This window comes from Pygoscelis adeliae, unplaced genomic scaffold, assembly GCF_000699105.1.
Source record: "Pygoscelis adeliae isolate BGI_AS28 unplaced genomic scaffold, ASM69910v1 Scaffold494, whole genome shotgun sequence".
Taxonomy (NCBI): Eukaryota; Metazoa; Chordata; class Aves; order Sphenisciformes; family Spheniscidae; genus Pygoscelis; species Pygoscelis adeliae.
The window spans coordinates 123,006-139,891 of record NW_008824664.1 but is presented as its reverse complement, the minus strand read 5'-3'; the positions used below and the strand labels follow the sequence as shown (position 1 = coordinate 139,891).

General features: G+C 56.7%; 3 protein-coding genes across 3 annotated transcripts in view; 2 read left to right on the top strand and 1 right to left on the bottom strand.

Moving 5' to 3' along the window:
* The first annotated feature begins 987 nt into the window (after positions 1-987).
* Positions 988-7,309, top strand: TCHH (trichohyalin). Its single transcript, XM_009322810.1, has 2 exons — positions 988-1,125; positions 1,616-7,309. Exons 1-2 carry the CDS (start codon positions 988-990, stop codon positions 7,307-7,309), a joined length of 5,832 nt encoding a protein of 1,943 aa, XP_009321085.1.
* Positions 7,310-11,739: 4,430 nt separating this feature from the next.
* On the top strand, positions 11,740-13,747 carry S100A11 (S100 calcium binding protein A11). The gene is made up of 3 exons (XM_009322796.1): positions 11,740-11,872; positions 13,057-13,194; positions 13,460-13,747. The coding sequence occupies exons 1-3, from the start codon at positions 11,870-11,872 to the stop codon at positions 13,610-13,612; spliced, it is 294 nt and encodes a 97-aa protein (XP_009321071.1). The 5' UTR covers positions 11,740-11,869; the 3' UTR covers positions 13,613-13,747.
* COPA (coatomer protein complex, subunit alpha) overlaps positions 13,744-16,886 on the bottom strand; it is a 25,327-nt gene continuing 22,184 nt past the window's right edge. Inside the window, exons 29-34 of the mRNA XM_009322809.1 lie at positions 16,638-16,646; positions 16,159-16,345; positions 15,967-16,077; positions 15,585-15,746; positions 15,287-15,481; positions 13,744-14,975 (exon numbers count right to left, since the gene is read on the bottom strand). Of these exons, the coding sequence (XP_009321084.1) occupies positions 14,916-14,975; positions 15,287-15,481; positions 15,585-15,746; positions 15,967-16,077; positions 16,159-16,345; positions 16,638-16,646 (724 nt within the window). The 3' untranslated portion in view covers positions 13,744-14,915. The remainder of the gene's footprint in view (positions 14,976-15,286; positions 15,482-15,584; positions 15,747-15,966; positions 16,078-16,158; positions 16,346-16,637; positions 16,647-16,886) is intronic.

Genomic DNA, 16,886 nt, shown 5'->3' with positions numbered 1-16,886 from the left:
GCCAGAAAGAACAGATTGGAGACAATTTCTGTTTTCTACAGAAATACCAAAAACAAGGATTTCGTATGCAGAGGTGTGCACATGTGTCCATGCGTACGTGCACGTTATAGAGGCAGCAAGGCAGACACGGCACAGCTTCCCCAGCTGCAAGCTGAGATCTCAGCAGTGATGTAGCTGATAACAGGCTTAGGAATGCTGTGAGGAAGAAGGAAGGAGGTGGCTTTTGAGGTTTCCAGACGCAAAGCTCCAACAGGAGCACTGCTTTCTGCCAAGCAGATCTCAGTAAAATTAAATAAGTCACTCTGGCTAGGTGATCTGACAGTCCCCCTCTGGTGTAAATCTATTTGCCAATCAAACTGATGCCGTAATGAAAGTTTTATCAATTGTTTTGCATTACTACTGGTCACAGGAGCATCAGCCACAGGAGCATCAGCCACAGGGCTTGTTTTAACTCCCTGTAAGCACTCTACCTGTCTCTGACCCAGCTAGATCTTGTCTCAGGCCATGCCAGCGCTGCTTTAGACATCCTCTAACCTACTCCAGAGAAGCCGGTCTATCTTAGTGCCAGGCAGAGATAGCAGCGTGAGTCCTGGAAACATCAGTACCTGGTATAGCCCCATGGGGATGGATTCTTGGGGCACCTCTTGAGTCACCACTCCCAGTCCCCTCCCTGCGATCCTGGGAGGGGAGGCATGGCGTCCTGCCATCCCCTATCAAACATCATTCAAATACGTCAGTAGACAAGTTGGAGGACACTCCCCATCCCACTAAAACCCCTAAGCATTTGAATTTCTTCCCAGTGCTCTGGTGAAACAAAGCTCACCATGGCACAGGAGCGGACACACAGCACACGGCACCCAGGGTCCTGTTAACACACACAGCCTGATCCCAGCAGTTCTCCCCTCTCTTTTCATGCTCAGAGGCAAGCGAACCTGCCGTCCTTAGATCTGCCCCTTTTCTTGCAGGCTTGCTTGAATCTGCAGGAAGATGTCTCGCTTCTTAGACAGCGTTTCCACCATCATCAGCGTCTTTCACAAACATGCAAAGGAAGATGGAGACTGCTCCAACTTCAGCCGAAGGAAGATGAAAGAGTTCATCCAGAGGGAGTTTGCAGATGTCATAGCTGTGAGTCCTGCTGCGAGGTGGAGGGCTTGAGGCCAAAAGTGGAGTGCAGGGACTGCAAAATCTCCTTCTGGAGAGGGGATGATTCTTATGACAGTGGGATGGGGAGGCTTTCACCAAAGAGGAGCAGCAGTTGCGTTCCTTTGCACTGACTGCTTCACCAGCTCTTCCAAACCCTTTTGTCATGACCAAATGGGCAAAAGTTGGAGAATGAATCACGGGGAGGTATGGTTTTCTTTCAAAGGCAGGAAGGAAATACATCCAGTAGAGGGATACAGCATATCCCAAAGAGAAGAGAGCTGGTTAGCTGCAGCCACGGAACAACCAGGAAAATGGAGAACAAAGACATGGAGTTGTTGCTGAGCTATAAAAGTGAAGGTGTGAGACATGGAAGGAGAAAAGACTGCAATTATCCCTGTCTTTACACTTCTCTGACAAGAGGCAGGAAGGCTAAAACCCCTTTTTTTTTTCCCTGTGTGTGTTTTGCCTGCAGAAGCCGCATGACCCTCAGACAATTGACAAGATTCTGCAGTTTCTGGAGTGGGATGGTGATGGGGAAATAGATTTTAATGAGTTCCTGCTTCTGGTGTTCAGAGTGGCTAAGGCCTGCTACTGGTACCTGCCGAAGGGACCAAGCCTTCTGCAAAGAACAACGCTGACAACCGGTGGCAAGTCACTCCGAGAGCCAGACATTAAGAACAGAGGGAGCCGTCGGCAGCTCCAGGAGGAGGAACAACAAACCTGTGAGAGTGATCATCACCCCCCCTGTGAACCAGAGCTGCAACGAGACGCCAGGGTCAACGAGCTCGAAACACTAGAGGAAACAGGGAGTCATCACCAGCAACGTAACACACAAAGCAGAAACGATGCAAAGCAAGGCAGCAAGCCGGAGGAGCCAATCCCTCAGGTACACAAAGAACAAAGCCAAGAGCCATGCCACCAACGGAACAGCCAGAGAAGACGTCAGCCACCGGAGCCAGACAGACGAGGAGATGTACAACTCTGCAAGCGTGGCAGCTTGCAAGCACATGAGCCCGGAGTGCAGGCAGATGAGAGGCAAAATCAAGAGGGGCCTCAGCCAGAACAACTGGCAGATGTGAGGAGTCGCAGCCAGATCTGTCAACATCAACCACTGCCAAAACGGGGCAGTAGCCATCAGTCACATGGGCCTACCACTACCGCAGGACTACCAGCATATGACCAAAAAAAACAGCGACCACAGGAAGCAGAGAGAGGAAGTAATAATCAGCCACATAAACCTGAATTAGTCCCCGAAGAGAGAAGCCACTACCACCTATGTGAGCTAGAACAAAAAGCACCTGAACAGAGCAGGCACCAGCCACGTGAGACTGACCGCCTAGACTCAAGACGCCCACATCAGTCATACATTCAGGAACCACTAGAACTTGACCTCAGGTACTATGAGATCTCTGAGCCAGAAAGAGGTATCGATGAACAACGGAAGAATCAAAAATATGAGCTTAAATGTCCAGAAAGCGAGAGAGACATCCAGGAGGGTCAGGAGTGCAAAGAACAAGATGATGCAAGGAGGAAAGAGGCAATACAGAAGAGGAGGACCGATCGCCAGCGGGACCTGGAGCTGGAGGTCTCTGAGCACCGCAGCCGCCAGACACGAGAAAGGGAAGAGCGAGGTGCCACGACAAACCAGAGAGAGGCAGGTGAGAGACGAGACTGTCAAACACGCGAGCCCGAAGACGATGGAAGGAGACAACGTGAGTCAGTGAGGTACGAAAGGACACGAGAGACTGCGGTGGCGGCAGCAGAAGCAGACGTGAAGATCCACCGTGTGTCCCGGGAACTGGAGCCACGTGAGGACGTGGAAAGCAGGGACCGCGGCCGTGAGTGCGAAGAACCAGAGGATGAGAGGAGGGTTTGCCGGGGAAGAGAGAGGGAAGAGCCCGTGCGGGAGAGGAGGACCGATCGCCAGCGGGACCTGGAGCTGGAGGTCTCTGAGCACCGCAGCCGCCAGACACGAGAAAGGGAAGAGCGAGGTGCCACGACAAACCAGAGAGAGGCAGGTGAGAGACGAGACTGTCAAACACGCGAGCCCGAAGACGATGGAAGGAGACAACGTGAGTCAGTGAGGTACGAAAGGACACGAGAGACTGCGGTGGCGGCAGCAGAAGCAGACGTGAAGATCCACCGTGTGTCCCGGGAACTGGAGCCACGTGAGGACGTGGAAAGCAGGGACCGCGGCCGTGAGTGCGAAGAACCAGAGGATGAGAGGAGGGTTTGCCGGGGAAGAGAGAGGGAAGAGCCCGTGCGGGAGAGGAGGACCGATCGCCAGCGGGACCTGGAGCTGGAGGTCTCTGAGCGCCGCAGCCGCCAGACACGAGAAAGGGAAGAGCGAGGTGCCACGACAAACCAGAGAGAGGCAGGTGAGAGACGAGACTGTCAAACACGCGAGCCCGAAGACGATGGAAGGAGACAACGTGAGTCAGTGAGGTACGAAAGGACACGAGAGACTGCGGTGGCGGCAGCAGAAGCAGACGTGAAGATCCACCGTGTGTCCCGGGAACTGGAGCCACGTGAGGACGTGGAAAGCAGGGACCGCGGCCGTGAGTGCGAAGAACCAGAGGATGAGAGGAGGGTTTGCCGGGGAAGAGAGAGGGAAGAGCCCGTGCGGGAGAGGAGGACCGATCGCCAGCGGGACCTGGAGCTGGAGGTCTCTGAGCGCCGCAGCCGCCAGACACGAGAAAGGGAAGAGCGAGGTGCCACGACAAACCAGAGAGAGGCAGGTGAGAGACGAGACTGTCAAACACGCGAGCCCGAAGACGATGGAAGGAGACAACGTGAGTCAGTGAGGTACGAAAGGACACGAGAGACTGCGGTGGCGGCAGCAGAAGCAGACGTGAAGATCCACCGTGTGTCCCGGGAACTGGAGCCACGTGAGGACGTGGAAAGCAGGGACCGCGGCCGTGAGTGCGAAGAACCAGAGGATGAGAGGAGGGTTTGCCGGGGAAGAGAGAGGGAAGAGCCCGTGCGGGAGAGGAGGACCGATCGCCAGCGGGACCTGGAGCTGGAGGTCTCTGAGCGCCGCAGCCGCCAGACACGAGAAAGGGAAGAGCGAGGTGCCACGACAAACCAGAGAGAGGCAGGTGAGAGACGAGACTGTCAAACACGCGAGCCCGAAGACGATGGAAGGAGACAACGTGAGTCAGTGAGGTACGAAAGGACACGAGAGACTGCGGTGGCGGCAGCAGAAGCAGACGTGAAGATCCACCGTGTGTCCCGGGAACTGGAGCCACGTGAGGACGTGGAAAGCAGGGACCGCGGCCGTGAGTGCGAAGAACCAGAGGATGAGAGGAGGGTTTGCCGGGGAAGAGAGAGGGAAGAGCCCGTGCGGGAGAGGAGGACCGATCGCCAGCGGGACCTGGAGCTGGAGGTCTCTGAGCGCCGCAGCCGCCAGACACGAGAAAGGGAAGAGCGAGGTGCCACGACAAACCAGAGAGAGGCAGGTGAGAGACGAGACTGTCAAACACGCGAGCCCGAAGACGATGGAAGGAGACAACGTGAGTCAGTGAGGTACGAAAGGACACGAGAGACTGCGGTGGCGGCAGCAGAAGCAGACGTGAAGATCCACCGTGTGTCCCGGGAACTGGAGCCACGTGAGGACGTGGAAAGCAGGGACCGCGGCCGTGAGTGCGAAGAACCAGAGGATGAGAGGAGGGTTTGCCGGGGAAGAGAGAGGGAAGAGCCCGTGCGGGAGAGGAGGACCGATCGCCAGCGGGACCTGGAGCTGGAGGTCTCTGAGCGCCGCAGCCGCCAGACACGAGAAAGGGAAGAGCGAGGTGCCACGACAAACCAGAGAGAGGCAGGTGAGAGACGAGACTGTCAAACACGCGAGCCCGAAGACGATGGAAGGAGACAACGTGAGTCAGTGAGGTACGAAAGGACACGAGAGACTGCGGTGGCGGCAGCAGAAGCAGACGTGAAGATCCACCGTGTGTCCCGGGAACTGGAGCCACGTGAGGACGTGGAAAGCAGGGACCGCGGCCGTGAGTGCGAAGAACCAGAGGATGAGAGGAGGGTTTGCCGGGGAAGAGAGAGGGAAGAGCCCGTGCGGGAGAGGAGGACCGATCGCCAGCGGGACCTGGAGCTGGAGGTCTCTGAGCGCCGCAGCCGCCAGACACGAGAAAGGGAAGAGCGAGGTGCCACGACAAACCAGAGAGAGGCAGGTGAGAGACGAGACTGTCAAACACGCGAGCCCGAAGACGATGGAAGGAGACAACGTGAGTCAGTGAGGTACGAAAGGACACGAGAGACTGCGGTGGCGGCAGCAGAAGCAGACGTGAAGATCCACCGTGTGTCCCGGGAACTGGAGCCACGTGAGGACGTGGAAAGCAGGGACCGCGGCCGTGAGTGCGAAGAACCAGAGGATGAGAGGAGGGTTTGCCGGGGAAGAGAGAGGGAAGAGCCCGTGCGGGAGAGGAGGACCGATCGCCAGCGGGACCTGGAGCTGGAGGTCTCTGAGCGCCGCAGCCGCCAGACACGAGAAAGGGAAGAGCGAGGTGCCACGACAAACCAGAGAGAAGCAGGTGAGAGACGAGACTGTCAAACACGCGAGCCCGAAGACGATGGAAGGAGACAACGTGAGTCAGTGAGGTACGAAAGGACACGAGAGACTGCGGTGGCGGCAGCAGAAGCAGACGTGAAGATCCACCGTGTGTCCCGGGAACTGGAGCCACGTGAGGACGTGGAAAGCAGGGACCGCGGCCGTGAGTGCGAAGAACCAGAGGATGAGAGGAGGGTTTGCCGGGGAAGAGAGAGGGAAGAGCCCGTGCGGGAGAGGAGGACCGATCGCCAGCGGGACCTGGAGCTGGAGGTCTCTGAGCGCCGCAGCCGCCAGACACGAGAAAGGGAAGAGCGAGGTGCCACGACAAACCAGAGAGAGGCAGGTGAGAGACGAGACTGTCAAACACGCGAGCCCGAAGACGATGGAAGGAGACAACGTGAGTCAGTGAGGTACGAAAGGACACGAGAGACTGCGGTGGCGGCAGCAGAAGCAGACGTGAAGATCCACCGTGTGTCCCGGGAACTGGAGCCACGTGAGGACGTGGAAAGCAGGGACCGCGGCCGTGAGTGCGAAGAACCAGAGGATGAGAGGAGGGTTTGCCGGGGAAGAGAGAGGGAAGAGCCCGTGCGGGAGAGGAGGACCGATCGCCAGCGGGACCTGGAGCTGGAGGTCTCTGAGCGCCGCAGCCGCCAGACACGAGAAAGGGAAGAGCGAGGTGCCACGACAAACCAGAGAGAGGCAGGTGAGAGACGAGACTGTCAAACACGCGAGCCCGAAGACGATGGAAGGAGACAACGTGAGTCAGTGAGGTACGAAAGGACACGAGAGACTGCGGTGGCGGCAGCAGAAGCAGACGTGAAGATCCACCGTGTGTCCCGGGAACTGGAGCCACGTGAGGACGTGGAAAGCAGGGACCGCGGCCGTGAGTGCGAAGAACCAGAGGATGAGAGGAGGGTTTGCCGGGGAAGAGAGAGGGAAGAGCCCGTGCGGGAGAGGAGGACCGATCGCCAGCGGGACCTGGAGCTGGAGGTCTCTGAGCGCCGCAGCCGCCAGACACGAGAAAGGGAAGAGCGAGGTGCCACGACAAACCAGAGAGAGGCATGTGAGAGACGAGACTGTCAAACACGCGAGCCCGAAGACGATGGAAGGAGACAACGTGAGTCAGTGAGGTACGAAAGGACACGAGAGACTGCGGTGGCGGCAGCAGAAGCAGACGTGAAGATCCACCGTGTGTCCCGGGAACTGGAGCCACGTGAGGACGTGGAAAGCAGGGACCGCGGCCGTGAGTGCGAAGAACCAGAGGATGAGAGGAGGGTTTGCCGGGGAAGAGAGAGGGAAGAGCCCGTGCGGGAGAGGAGGACCGATCGCCAGCGGGACCTGGAGCTGGAGGTCTCTGAGCGCCGCAGCCGCCAGACACGAGAAAGGGAAGAGCGAGGTGCCACGACAAACCAGAGAGAGGCATGCGAGAGAAGCAGCCTCCAGATAGTTGAAGAAGAACAGGAGAGAGAGTTTCTGTGCCACCGTCAGGGAAATGATTTACGCTGTAAGCCGTGTGAAAGCACCCCCTGCGAGCCCTCCGAAGACCAAGAATGGAGGAACCACAGGCGACAAACCAGAGAGAGGCATGCGAGAGAAGCAGCCTCCAGATAGTTGAAGAAGAACAGGAGAGAGAGTTTCTGTGCCACCGTCAGGGAAATGATTTACGCTGTAAGCCGTGTGAAAGCACCCCCTGCGAGCCCTCCGAAGACCAAGAATGGAGGAACCACAGGCTTTTACATGAGGAAGAAGCGTGTGAGCCAGACAGGTGCTGGGCACATGAGGATGAAGGACGAAGGCACGAGAGGTGCCCCTACCAAACCGTGGAGGTGGATAACAGAGACCTCTGCCCCTCAGGAGAGCAGTCGTCTGTCAGCAACATGAGGGTAAGTTACATCCCCACTGAGCCTGATGTACGGCCAGAGGTGCAGGTCATCCCTCAGTCCTGCGAGCCTCAGACCATTGCGTACTTGATCCACGTGATCCAGAATTTGAATGATCCTGAAGGTACCAACTACAAGATCGTCTGCCACCAGCCCCGTGACCTGGGGCAGCCCATCTACGTGAAGAAGTGCTCTGCCTCACCCCAGCCACCAGCAGTCCCGTGTGACAGCAGGAACCACCCAGAGCCACGACCCCAAAGGGATGAGCGAGAAACAGGGGAGTCCAAACCGCCGCGGCAAGGGGGCACACCAGCTTCTAGCTCCCAGGAAAACACAGGGGATCTCAACGAGCCACAGGAGAGGTCTGAAACAGGGGTGAAGGAAAGGCCTCACCAGGCTTCTGCCTCCAAGCCAGATGGTGTTAAGGGTGACCCTTGCCGGGCAAAGCCCAAGGAGGACAGGAGGGACAGCCAGCACCTCAAGATGCCTCATGCAGAAAAGAAGGACCATCAGCCCCAGGGAGATGGATCAAAAGCTGCCAGGGAGCAGGTCCCATGGGAGCCCGAATCCAGCTGCCAGGTGAGGGCGTGTGAGGACAGGGAGGCCAAGAGCTGCCCACCTCTGCCCCAGGCTCCAGAGCCATGGGAAGCTTGTGAGCCAGGCCAGCGAGCTGCCAAAGAGAGCCATCCCCAGCTGTCCCAGAGAGATGAGGCCAGCAACTGCCGTGAGGGTGCAGAGCTTCCCTTGCCGGAGAAGAGCCGCCAGCCACAGCAGGAGAAGAGGAGCCCACGGCAAGCGAGCGATGCCCAGCCTCAACGGGAGGAGGAACCACGTCTTTGCATCAAGTAGAACCAGGGTCCCCCCAGCCCCAGGGTCTCACAGAAGGCACCGAGCCGTCCTGCCAGGGATGAAGCCAAAGCATCTTAAGGGCAAGTCCCCTCCCTGGAGCTGGTGGGTCTTCTCCGAGTCTCTTTGAGGATCACTTCTGCTCTCTGCTTTCAGCTTAGGAGGTTACCATGTGGTGGCACAGAAGTGTCCGACACAAAAGGGTTAATGGGGTGCTCTGTGAGGGTGTCAGGTGGGATTGGGATTTTTCCATCTAACAAATCCTCAGCGGCTAGATAGGCAGAGAGTTACCCCAGGATCTGCAGCTTCTGCCTTCCTGCATTGTGTCTATCCACCTTAATGCAGTATTTAGTCACTTTTCTGCTCTAATTGGATTCCTTGGGTCTCTCTGTCCTTTATGTTCCTGTCATCTCTTCTACCCTGTGGCATGACTGTTCTGCATCTCACTGCACTCACCTCTACCTAGCCCCGTGACTGGCTCTCCTGTTAGCTTCTGCTCTGCAATGCAAAAAAACCTAAAAATCCCAGTAGCTCAATCATACTCATTCTGGGGCCTGAAAATCCTCGAGGCTGGGAAAAAAAACACTTTTGTAAACTCAGTGGTCTTGGTTACACCTTTCTGCTCCCCTAACAGCTGAGCAGAATCCCAGCTCCAGCCTCACGGAGGCTTTGAAGCAGCTGAGTTATGCTGTGGTTACCGCAGGGTAATGGTGGCAGGTGGGGGGGGTCTCTTTCTTCTTCACACTGATGTATTGCATGAAAAATCAGAATAAATAGTTGATGACTGCACTGGCTGCTGCCATCCTTCATCCTTGCATCTAATTTCTACAAGGGCCTCAGCCTAATGGGAGGGTGTCCCAGTTCAGATCACACAGTCCTCCTAATCCCGGGCACTTAATCCAGACAGGGGCTGCTCAAAATCCCACCAAATCCCCCCTACTACACGTCTAGGAGCCCACATACCTCTAAAACTCTGGCCTTTGCTGCTGATCGGCATGATTTCAGGGGCTCCCATCGCAGCCCGCACATGCTGTGATCTGACACCCACGTGGGGACACGCGGATGTGCCTGTGCAAAGCCACTGCTGGTTAAGAGCCATCCAGACACACATTTTCCTGGCCACGAGCATCTGTCTGCCTTTTCCCCTGGGCTGCCCCGTACCTGGGACCACTCCTGGATCCTTGGGCAGGAGAGAGGCGGCAGCACGGCATGGAAAATGCACCGGATCTCACACATGGTGCACGAGGCTGGAGATGGAGACCTCCATGACCCTCCCTGGAGAAAAGCAGATTTTATTCACTTTTCTTTCCCTTCAGCAAGAGAGAACCAATTCCCTCAGCAGCAGATGGGGCTGCAATGTTGCGAGAAGACAGAGGGAGAAGCGAGGACAACCCCAGCACCATCTGTGTCTTGCTTTTAAATGCAACCAGAGCCCTCTGGCTGGTAACGGGGCCGGCCAGGAAGGAACAAGGGCATCTCAGGTCCACCATAGCCTGATGCAGCCTCAGGGGGCAGCAGCCAGGGCTTCTCGCTCATCTAGCCACAGCCACCATCCTGTGCTGTTTTGAACCTGGTGCCAGAGGGACTCGGAAGGGTCTGTCCCAGCCAGGGGCAGGCGGACGCACGGGGCGATGCCCCCAGCGATGCCCCTTTCGTGCACGTGACAGTCGCACGTCTTGGTGACAAACATATGGCACCGCAGATGGTCTGTCTGCAAAGAGGGCCAAAGCCTTGACTGCAAACACACGCAGCAGCAGCAAGAAACAGAAACCTCCTGAAATCCCCCACTGCAGGCAGGACGGGGCCGGGCCACAACCCCCTCTGGGATTTGCTCTTGCAAAGGGGGAAATAACACTTGCCCCTCTGAGCAGCTCAGATTTTATTGTTAAGGGAGCACAAAGAGGAGTTTGCAAAATGCAGGTGGAAGTGCAAAATCCAAGGGGAAGAGCAGCAGGTTTCCTGCCCTCAGCTCCCGGGTTTGGAAAATCCTTTTGATTTACGTGGACTGAACTGTTTCCAGTTTGGGAGGGGTTGAAGCGGGGGAGGCAGTACTTTTTCCCAAATACAAGAGAAAAAAAGGAGAGTTTGGAGGCAGGAAACTGGGGCAAGAAAGGAAAATATGTTGGGGACAGTTGTCCCCCCGATTTGCTGCTTCCCTTTCTCCTGCTCTACGCTGAGTCACAGCCTCCAGCAGGATTTCCCGAAGAGCTCCGTCCCTGGAAGCTGTCCCAGATCCCAGCGCACATCCTGGCTCCGCGGGGGCAGCCTGCGTTACCCCGACCTCTCCGCTCCAGGTTCCCCCTGAAGCTTTTGGGGAAACGTGGCACCGCCCAGGCCTGGGAGTCACAGGGAAATCCGGCCCTGGGCGGGCGATTCTACATCAGCGCCGGTCGCAAAGGCGTGGAGACGGGTGCTGTAACCACGGGACGGCTGTGCAAACATGGGTAAACACGACGTGTCCGAGCAGCTTCCCCGGCTCCCGGTGGATGGGGAGCGGGGCTGGACATCACAGCCCCATGGGCTGGTTTCTGAGCAGCACAAGCCCCGCCGCCCCCCCCCTTCCTGCCCTGAGCTATTTGAGCAGCTCACTTGCCTTTCTGGGTGCCTTTTGGGTGCCTCCCGTCCCTCCTCCACCTCCATGTCTCCCTGTTTTCAAACCCTCCAGGGCCTCTCGCTCCGCAGCAGCACGAGGGTGGCCAGCTCCGGCAGGGAGCTCAGACCAGCACCGCCGGGGACAAATCCTGGCTGCAGCCAGCTCCCAGCGCAGCACCCCCAACCCCACGGGGCTGCCTTCCCCCCCCTTTTACAACATGAGAAGGTTCCAAGGTGTTATCAGCAAAGCTCAGCAGGTGGGACAGGTCAAGGTTGGAGGGGACAGGCAGCAGATGGCCCCCAAGGGTGGGCAGCCCCAGCTGTGTCGGCAGGGGAACGCTGCCTGCTCTCCTGTGCCTGATCTGCCTTTACCGGCCTCATTAGCAAAGCTGGGGAAGCCCAAATCTCGCAGTAGCAAGAGGAAACACTGAGGATGCTCCAGGTAGCAGCGAGGCAGCCCTGGGGGGGCTTAGCCCTGACCCTGGGGAAGAAATGAAGGGAGCCATAAAGGGACGGAGTGGCAAAGGACCGAGGGACAAAAACAGTTAAGAAGGAGAAAATGTGAGTGTAAATAACTGTAAGGAATAAAACTCAGGAAGGAAAGGGACAGAGAACCTAGAGGAGGGGCCCCGCACATTCCTGAGCCTGAGCTGGGGACTGCAGGCACGTCCAGATCTGCCGTTAGAGCTGACGATTGCCCAACGCAGCCCAGGGGGCTGAGTCAGGGCTGGGCGCTGGCTGCACCAGGAAGGGCGCTGGCTGTAGGGTGAAGCTCATAACCGCCCCGGCTCCTGCTTTGCCACATTGCACCGCGGCCGTGCCGAGGACCAAACCCCCTCCTCGCACCTCAGCCATGGTGAGTGAGCCAGGACCCCGGGACGGGGAGGGAGAGCTGGCTCCGTAAGGGCAGGAGGGCGATAGCGGAGGAGCGTTTCCCGCAAGTGGCCCCAGAGCTGAAGGCGAGACGTGCTTTGGCACAGGAAAGAGCAGACGGTGCCAAGGGCTGAGCTAAACCTCTGCCGGGGATGGGGCCTGGCGCAGGAAGAGGGTGCAGAGCTAGAGAGGGAGGGCAGAGGGTCCCTGCAGTTGTGGGGGACCAGGGGGTGGCATTTGTGTTGTTCCCCCCCACCCCCTTCCCTCCCCTCTCCTCCTTTTTCCCACCGATGCTTCCAATGCCCATCACCGGACTCGCGGCTGCAGCTCTGCCTCCACCGTCCCGTCCCCCCCCAGCATTAGGGTGGGGGGTGGTGGTGGTGGTGCAGAGGACCCAGAGCCAAGTGCCTGTGGCTGAGGGTGGAAGCAACTCAGCTCCTCTCACGTTAACCAAAAAAGGCTGAATTGAGCCTCAGGCAGGGCAGGATGTGGCAGGGAGTCCCCAGGACGCCGAGGTTAGGCAGAGAAGGGCGGACTCCTCCCAGCTCGCCCTGCACTGCCCTTCCCCAAAGACTGGAGCCACGGGGAGGGGATAGAGCCCCACATCCCCCCCCCCGCCTCCCTCACCTTGCCCTGTCTATCCCCGCTGGAGAAGCCCACAGGCCAGGCCAGCTCTATCCCTGCCCGGGGGCAGTAGTCTGGGGAGCCAACTCTGCTCGCATTTTTCTCTTATGACTCAGAATTTCTCCTCCGTCCAGGCAGGGGGATGGAAAGGGGGGGAGGCAGGCTTATCTTTCCAAAAAAAGCAGCTCCAGCCAAGCCGTGCTGGAGAGCATGGAAAAAACTGGCACGTCGCTGTGGTTGCAGCGCAAGCTCTTCCCAGTCCGGGACACGCCTCCGATGGGAGCTGACATCTCCCCAGGGGATTTTCCATGAACCACTCCCCAATCCTCTGGGTCCTTCCCGCAGTGCTGTGCCAAGGCATCAGAGAAACTAATACCAAAGAAAAATGCAGCTGGACAGGTTGGGCATAGGAGACTCCTCCAGGAAAGCAACTGCAGGAGGCCCCCCTCAGCCCAGCCTTCCTCCAGAAGTAGGGTCAGGTTGCTCTTCAGCAAGCCCAGAGCTCCCCGCACTGCTCGCCTGAACTTGCCCTTGCTCCTGCAGCCCACCGAGACGGAACGCTGCATCGAGTCCCTGCTGGCCGTCTTCCAGCGGTACGCAGGGCGCGAAGGGGACAACTGCACGCTCTCCAAGAGGGAGTTCCTGGCCTTCATGAACACCGAGCTGGCTGCCTTCACGAAGGTAAGCCAAATCCGGGCCAAGAGTCTCCCGTAGCGTGTGCTTCAGCCCCTGGGACAAGCAACTAAAGCCTCCACCCCCACAAGCACCGTGGGGCGGGCAAGGGGGAAGAGCTGGCCTGAGTGAATTCTGCCTCCCTCTGCCAATCCCTCTCCGCTGGTGATGAACTTGGCAGCTGCAGTTCCATACCTGGGGCAGGGGGGGGTTCGGCGAGGGGCACGCCTGCCTCGAGGCAGACATCGATTCCCATCTCTTTGGTCTTTTGCAGAATCAGAAGGACCCAGGTGTCGTGGACAGGATGATGAAGAAACTCGATTTGAATAGTGACGGGCAGCTAGACTTCCAGGAGTTCCTGAACCTTATCGGGGGCATTGCGGTGGCCTGCCACGATACCCTGGTTCTTAAGACCCCTTGCCCCTAGCCCTGGCTGCTGCGTCTCCCCCACCACTGTGAACATTCCTCGAACAAGACCGATGCAAAGCTGGAAGCAGTGCCCTTAAGACGGGACATCCCCATTCTTCATTTTTATGTACAAAATAAAAGGTTTAAAAGCCTAGTGTAAGGCATGGTTTTATTTCAGCATCGTGAGTGAGGAGGAAGCGCTAGGAAAGTAGTCCAGGCACAGAGGGAGCAGGATCTCTAGGCCCTACCCTCTGCTTCACCGCTGATGCGAGAACATGCATGTTCTCCTCCTTGTCACCGCCAGAAACTACGATCTGCCTGGCTTTGGAAATCCTCCGGCCTGTTAAGTACCACGGGGAAAGGTACAGTAACACTAAAGGGTACAACTACACAAGGTAAAGGCAAAGACAGGAGCATTACCAATAAGGATAATTTGAGCACTAGCAACAGCAATTACTCACTAATAATTAGCGGAAGCAGCCCCTACTGGCATGGTAAATTATTTCAGGACTACAGCCTCCATTTTCTGGAAACTTCAAAACCCTCCCAGTCTGGTAGCTTAAGAGTGCAAAAGGCGGGGGGGGAGAGGGGGGGAGAAGGTGAAAAGAGGAAATGAAATCTAATCTCTCTACTATCTCCGTAAGACCAGCTGAGCTACAAAACAGGAAGATCAAGATGGTCGATTTACTTTATTCATGAGGGAAGCTGATTATTTTAAGAAACGTTGCTAGCACAACAAAACAAAAAGTCAACACTAGCACTTGGATGCTGAGCGGCTCTCTTGCCACTTCCGAGGGGAGCAGAGCCGCCCCTGAGGAGGGACAGGCTCTGCGCTGGCCCAGGTTCCAGACAGTGCCGCATTCCCGGGAGAGGCGGGCTCGGCTCTTCCTGCTGCCCAAGCTGCAGCAGGGTCTTCGAGCTCTTCTTTCAGGAGCCCAACATTAAAGGGTGTAAAGGGCAGTTGTTGCGTCTCAAGCAGCTTCTACCGAGTGCGCTGTGTGGTAAACCAGGGCTCAGCAAGAGCCACCCTTTACGCTCTGGGAAAGATTTACCTTGATTTCTATGTACCTACAATGGTACACAGAAACTTCGCATCAGCTGGATCTGGAAACAGAAGTGCAAGTTGCCACTACTTAGAAGCAGCTAAGAGTCTCACTACAGCATTCCTGGGTGGGGAAGAGCAGGTAAGACACAGCACAGGCACGGCTACGGTAAAGAGACTAGACTAGAAGCTGGAATGGTGGGAGGTGAAAGTTTCCACACTGTGCTGTGAAACGGGACCATTTCCCTCCGATCTCACACCTCCCCGGGCCAGGCACGCCTTAGCGGAACTGGAGCGGGCTGATGCGCAGCCCGATGACATCTTTGCCGATCTCCGTCACCTGAGGAATAAAAGGGAGATGATCAATGCTTAAAAGCAACTCAACAGCCCAACTAGAGCCTAGACGGTTCTCAAGAACGCACGCTGCCGATCACCGCAATGTCAGTCCCCAAAGGTAGCATTTAAACTACGCAGTATTTCACAGTTCCCAAACTGTTCCACCTCACATGCCAAGTCCTCCGACACCCAACTTGACCCACAACCCACGCCAAGTCAGTTTAGGGGGAGCATGGGGGAAGCTGCTGAAGGGGATTCTCAAGGGAAACATCACGGGCTAGGAGCAGGTGGTAACAGACGTCGAGACTCCCTTACTGTAGTGACGCGGCAGATCTGCCCACGGAACTCGGGGCAGTAGCAGGCTCCACTGAGCGGACACTTCTCCACGGGTTTGCCACGATAAATGGGTCGGTAAGAGGCGGCACAGATGTCAAAGGGGTTGTGCATGTCATAGTTGAGCTGGTAGGTGTCAGTGGGATTCTTCTCACACGCTGACAAGATCTTGCGAGTCTGCAAAAAGCAACCACATTGACCAGAGGGGCAGCTAGGAAGCAGCAGTCCAAAGAGGGTCTGCCGCAGCAGATATTTCTGCCCGTGCACCTCACAGACATACCTGCTGGGCCACCTCAGGCTTCGGACCCAGCTCCAGCAGCCGACGGGCAAAAGTAGCAGCTGTCTTGAAGTTTTTGAGTTTGAAAAAGAGGTTGAGAGCAGTACGCAGCACCAAGATCATGTGGACGGGCTGCAGGTTGGAGTGGGTGAAATAGGCAGCCATCTGCGTCAGGGAGAAGGAGGGAAAGTAGGGATACAATCACTACCAACCACGCGAAAAACTGGATGCCCTGAAAATGCTGCAGGAAACCCCTCCCAGGTGATCACTGCCACATCTACTTTAAAGGAGGAAATGGCAGAATTCAGGATTCCCAATGCCTTTTTAAACCCAAAGGCTACTTCCCCCTCATCTCCCTCATGGTGAGGAAGTTCAGTTTCTGTACCTCGCAGATTCGCTTCTGCTGCTCCAGGGTCTCTTTGGGCAGCTTCTTCCGTTCAATCTCCATCGAGAGTCCTACAATATACTCCCGGCAAATGGCTATCAGCTGCTGGGCCTTTCAGAGAGGGAGACAGTCAGGATTCGGCCTCCTGCACCACAGACGTGCAGACAGCGGACAGAAGAGTCTGCCACTCACCTCAGCAATCTCCTGCTTGTTGTCCACCACCAGCAAGGGCACGCTGAGCAAGATGGAGCGGAACTTCTCCACGGCCTCCTCAAACTTGCCAGCCGTAGTGAGCTGGTAGCACAGCTGCAGGCGCTGGATCAGGTCGTTGAGTTTCAGTCCAACGGCAGGGAGGGCATTCTTCAAGCCAGCTTCTTTCCTGGGGGCACCAAAGAGGGGGTGGGGGTACAAACGGGACCACTGCAGAGGCCAACAAGAACACACACGTTGTCAGCTCAACTGCAACTTGTCAGAAATGTTTTGACCAAGGGCCACGCTGGGTTTTTTTGCCATTAGCTTAGCGCAAAAGACATCTGTGCTTCCATAATTCTGCCACGCACAATGCCCAGCTCTCTGCGTTAGCGGAGGCTGGGAAGTCTGGCTCATTTTTCTACGGTGGCTTCCAGGCACCACTGTAAAAACACACCTGTGGTTCTCTAGATGCCTCAGACCAGCTTTGTCAGAGGCAGAGCATTAGTGCTAGAAAACACAGCGTCCCAGCTGCCTCACCCTGGTTTTAGTCTCTAAAGAAAATGAAAGCAGTTCTCTAACATCTTTACATCTAACAGCAGGCAGCAGAAAAATCCCACTAAAGACAGAATGCTCCCTATTTATATCCAGCAAACAGGAAGGCTCCTCCCTTCACAACAGAAGGAGGAGACGTTTCTGGCTACAACTGTCAAGGAGGTGGGAGGTATATG

What these genes read in the sequence shown, in the direction of transcription:
- TCHH (XM_009322810.1), top strand. Translation starts at nt 988, where the DNA reads ATGTCTCGCTTCTTAGACAGCGTTTCCACCATCATCAGCGTCTTTCAC. An exon ending in AGTTTGCAGATGTCATAGCT is followed by an intron (nt 1,126 to 1,615) that starts GTGAGTCCTGCT and finishes TTTTGCCTGCAG; the next exon opens with AAGCCGCATGACCCTCAGAC.
- S100A11 (XM_009322796.1), top strand. An exon ending in AGCTGGCTGCCTTCACGAAG is followed by an intron (nt 13,195 to 13,459) that starts GTAAGCCAAATC and finishes GGTCTTTTGCAG; the next exon opens with AATCAGAAGGACCCAGGTGT.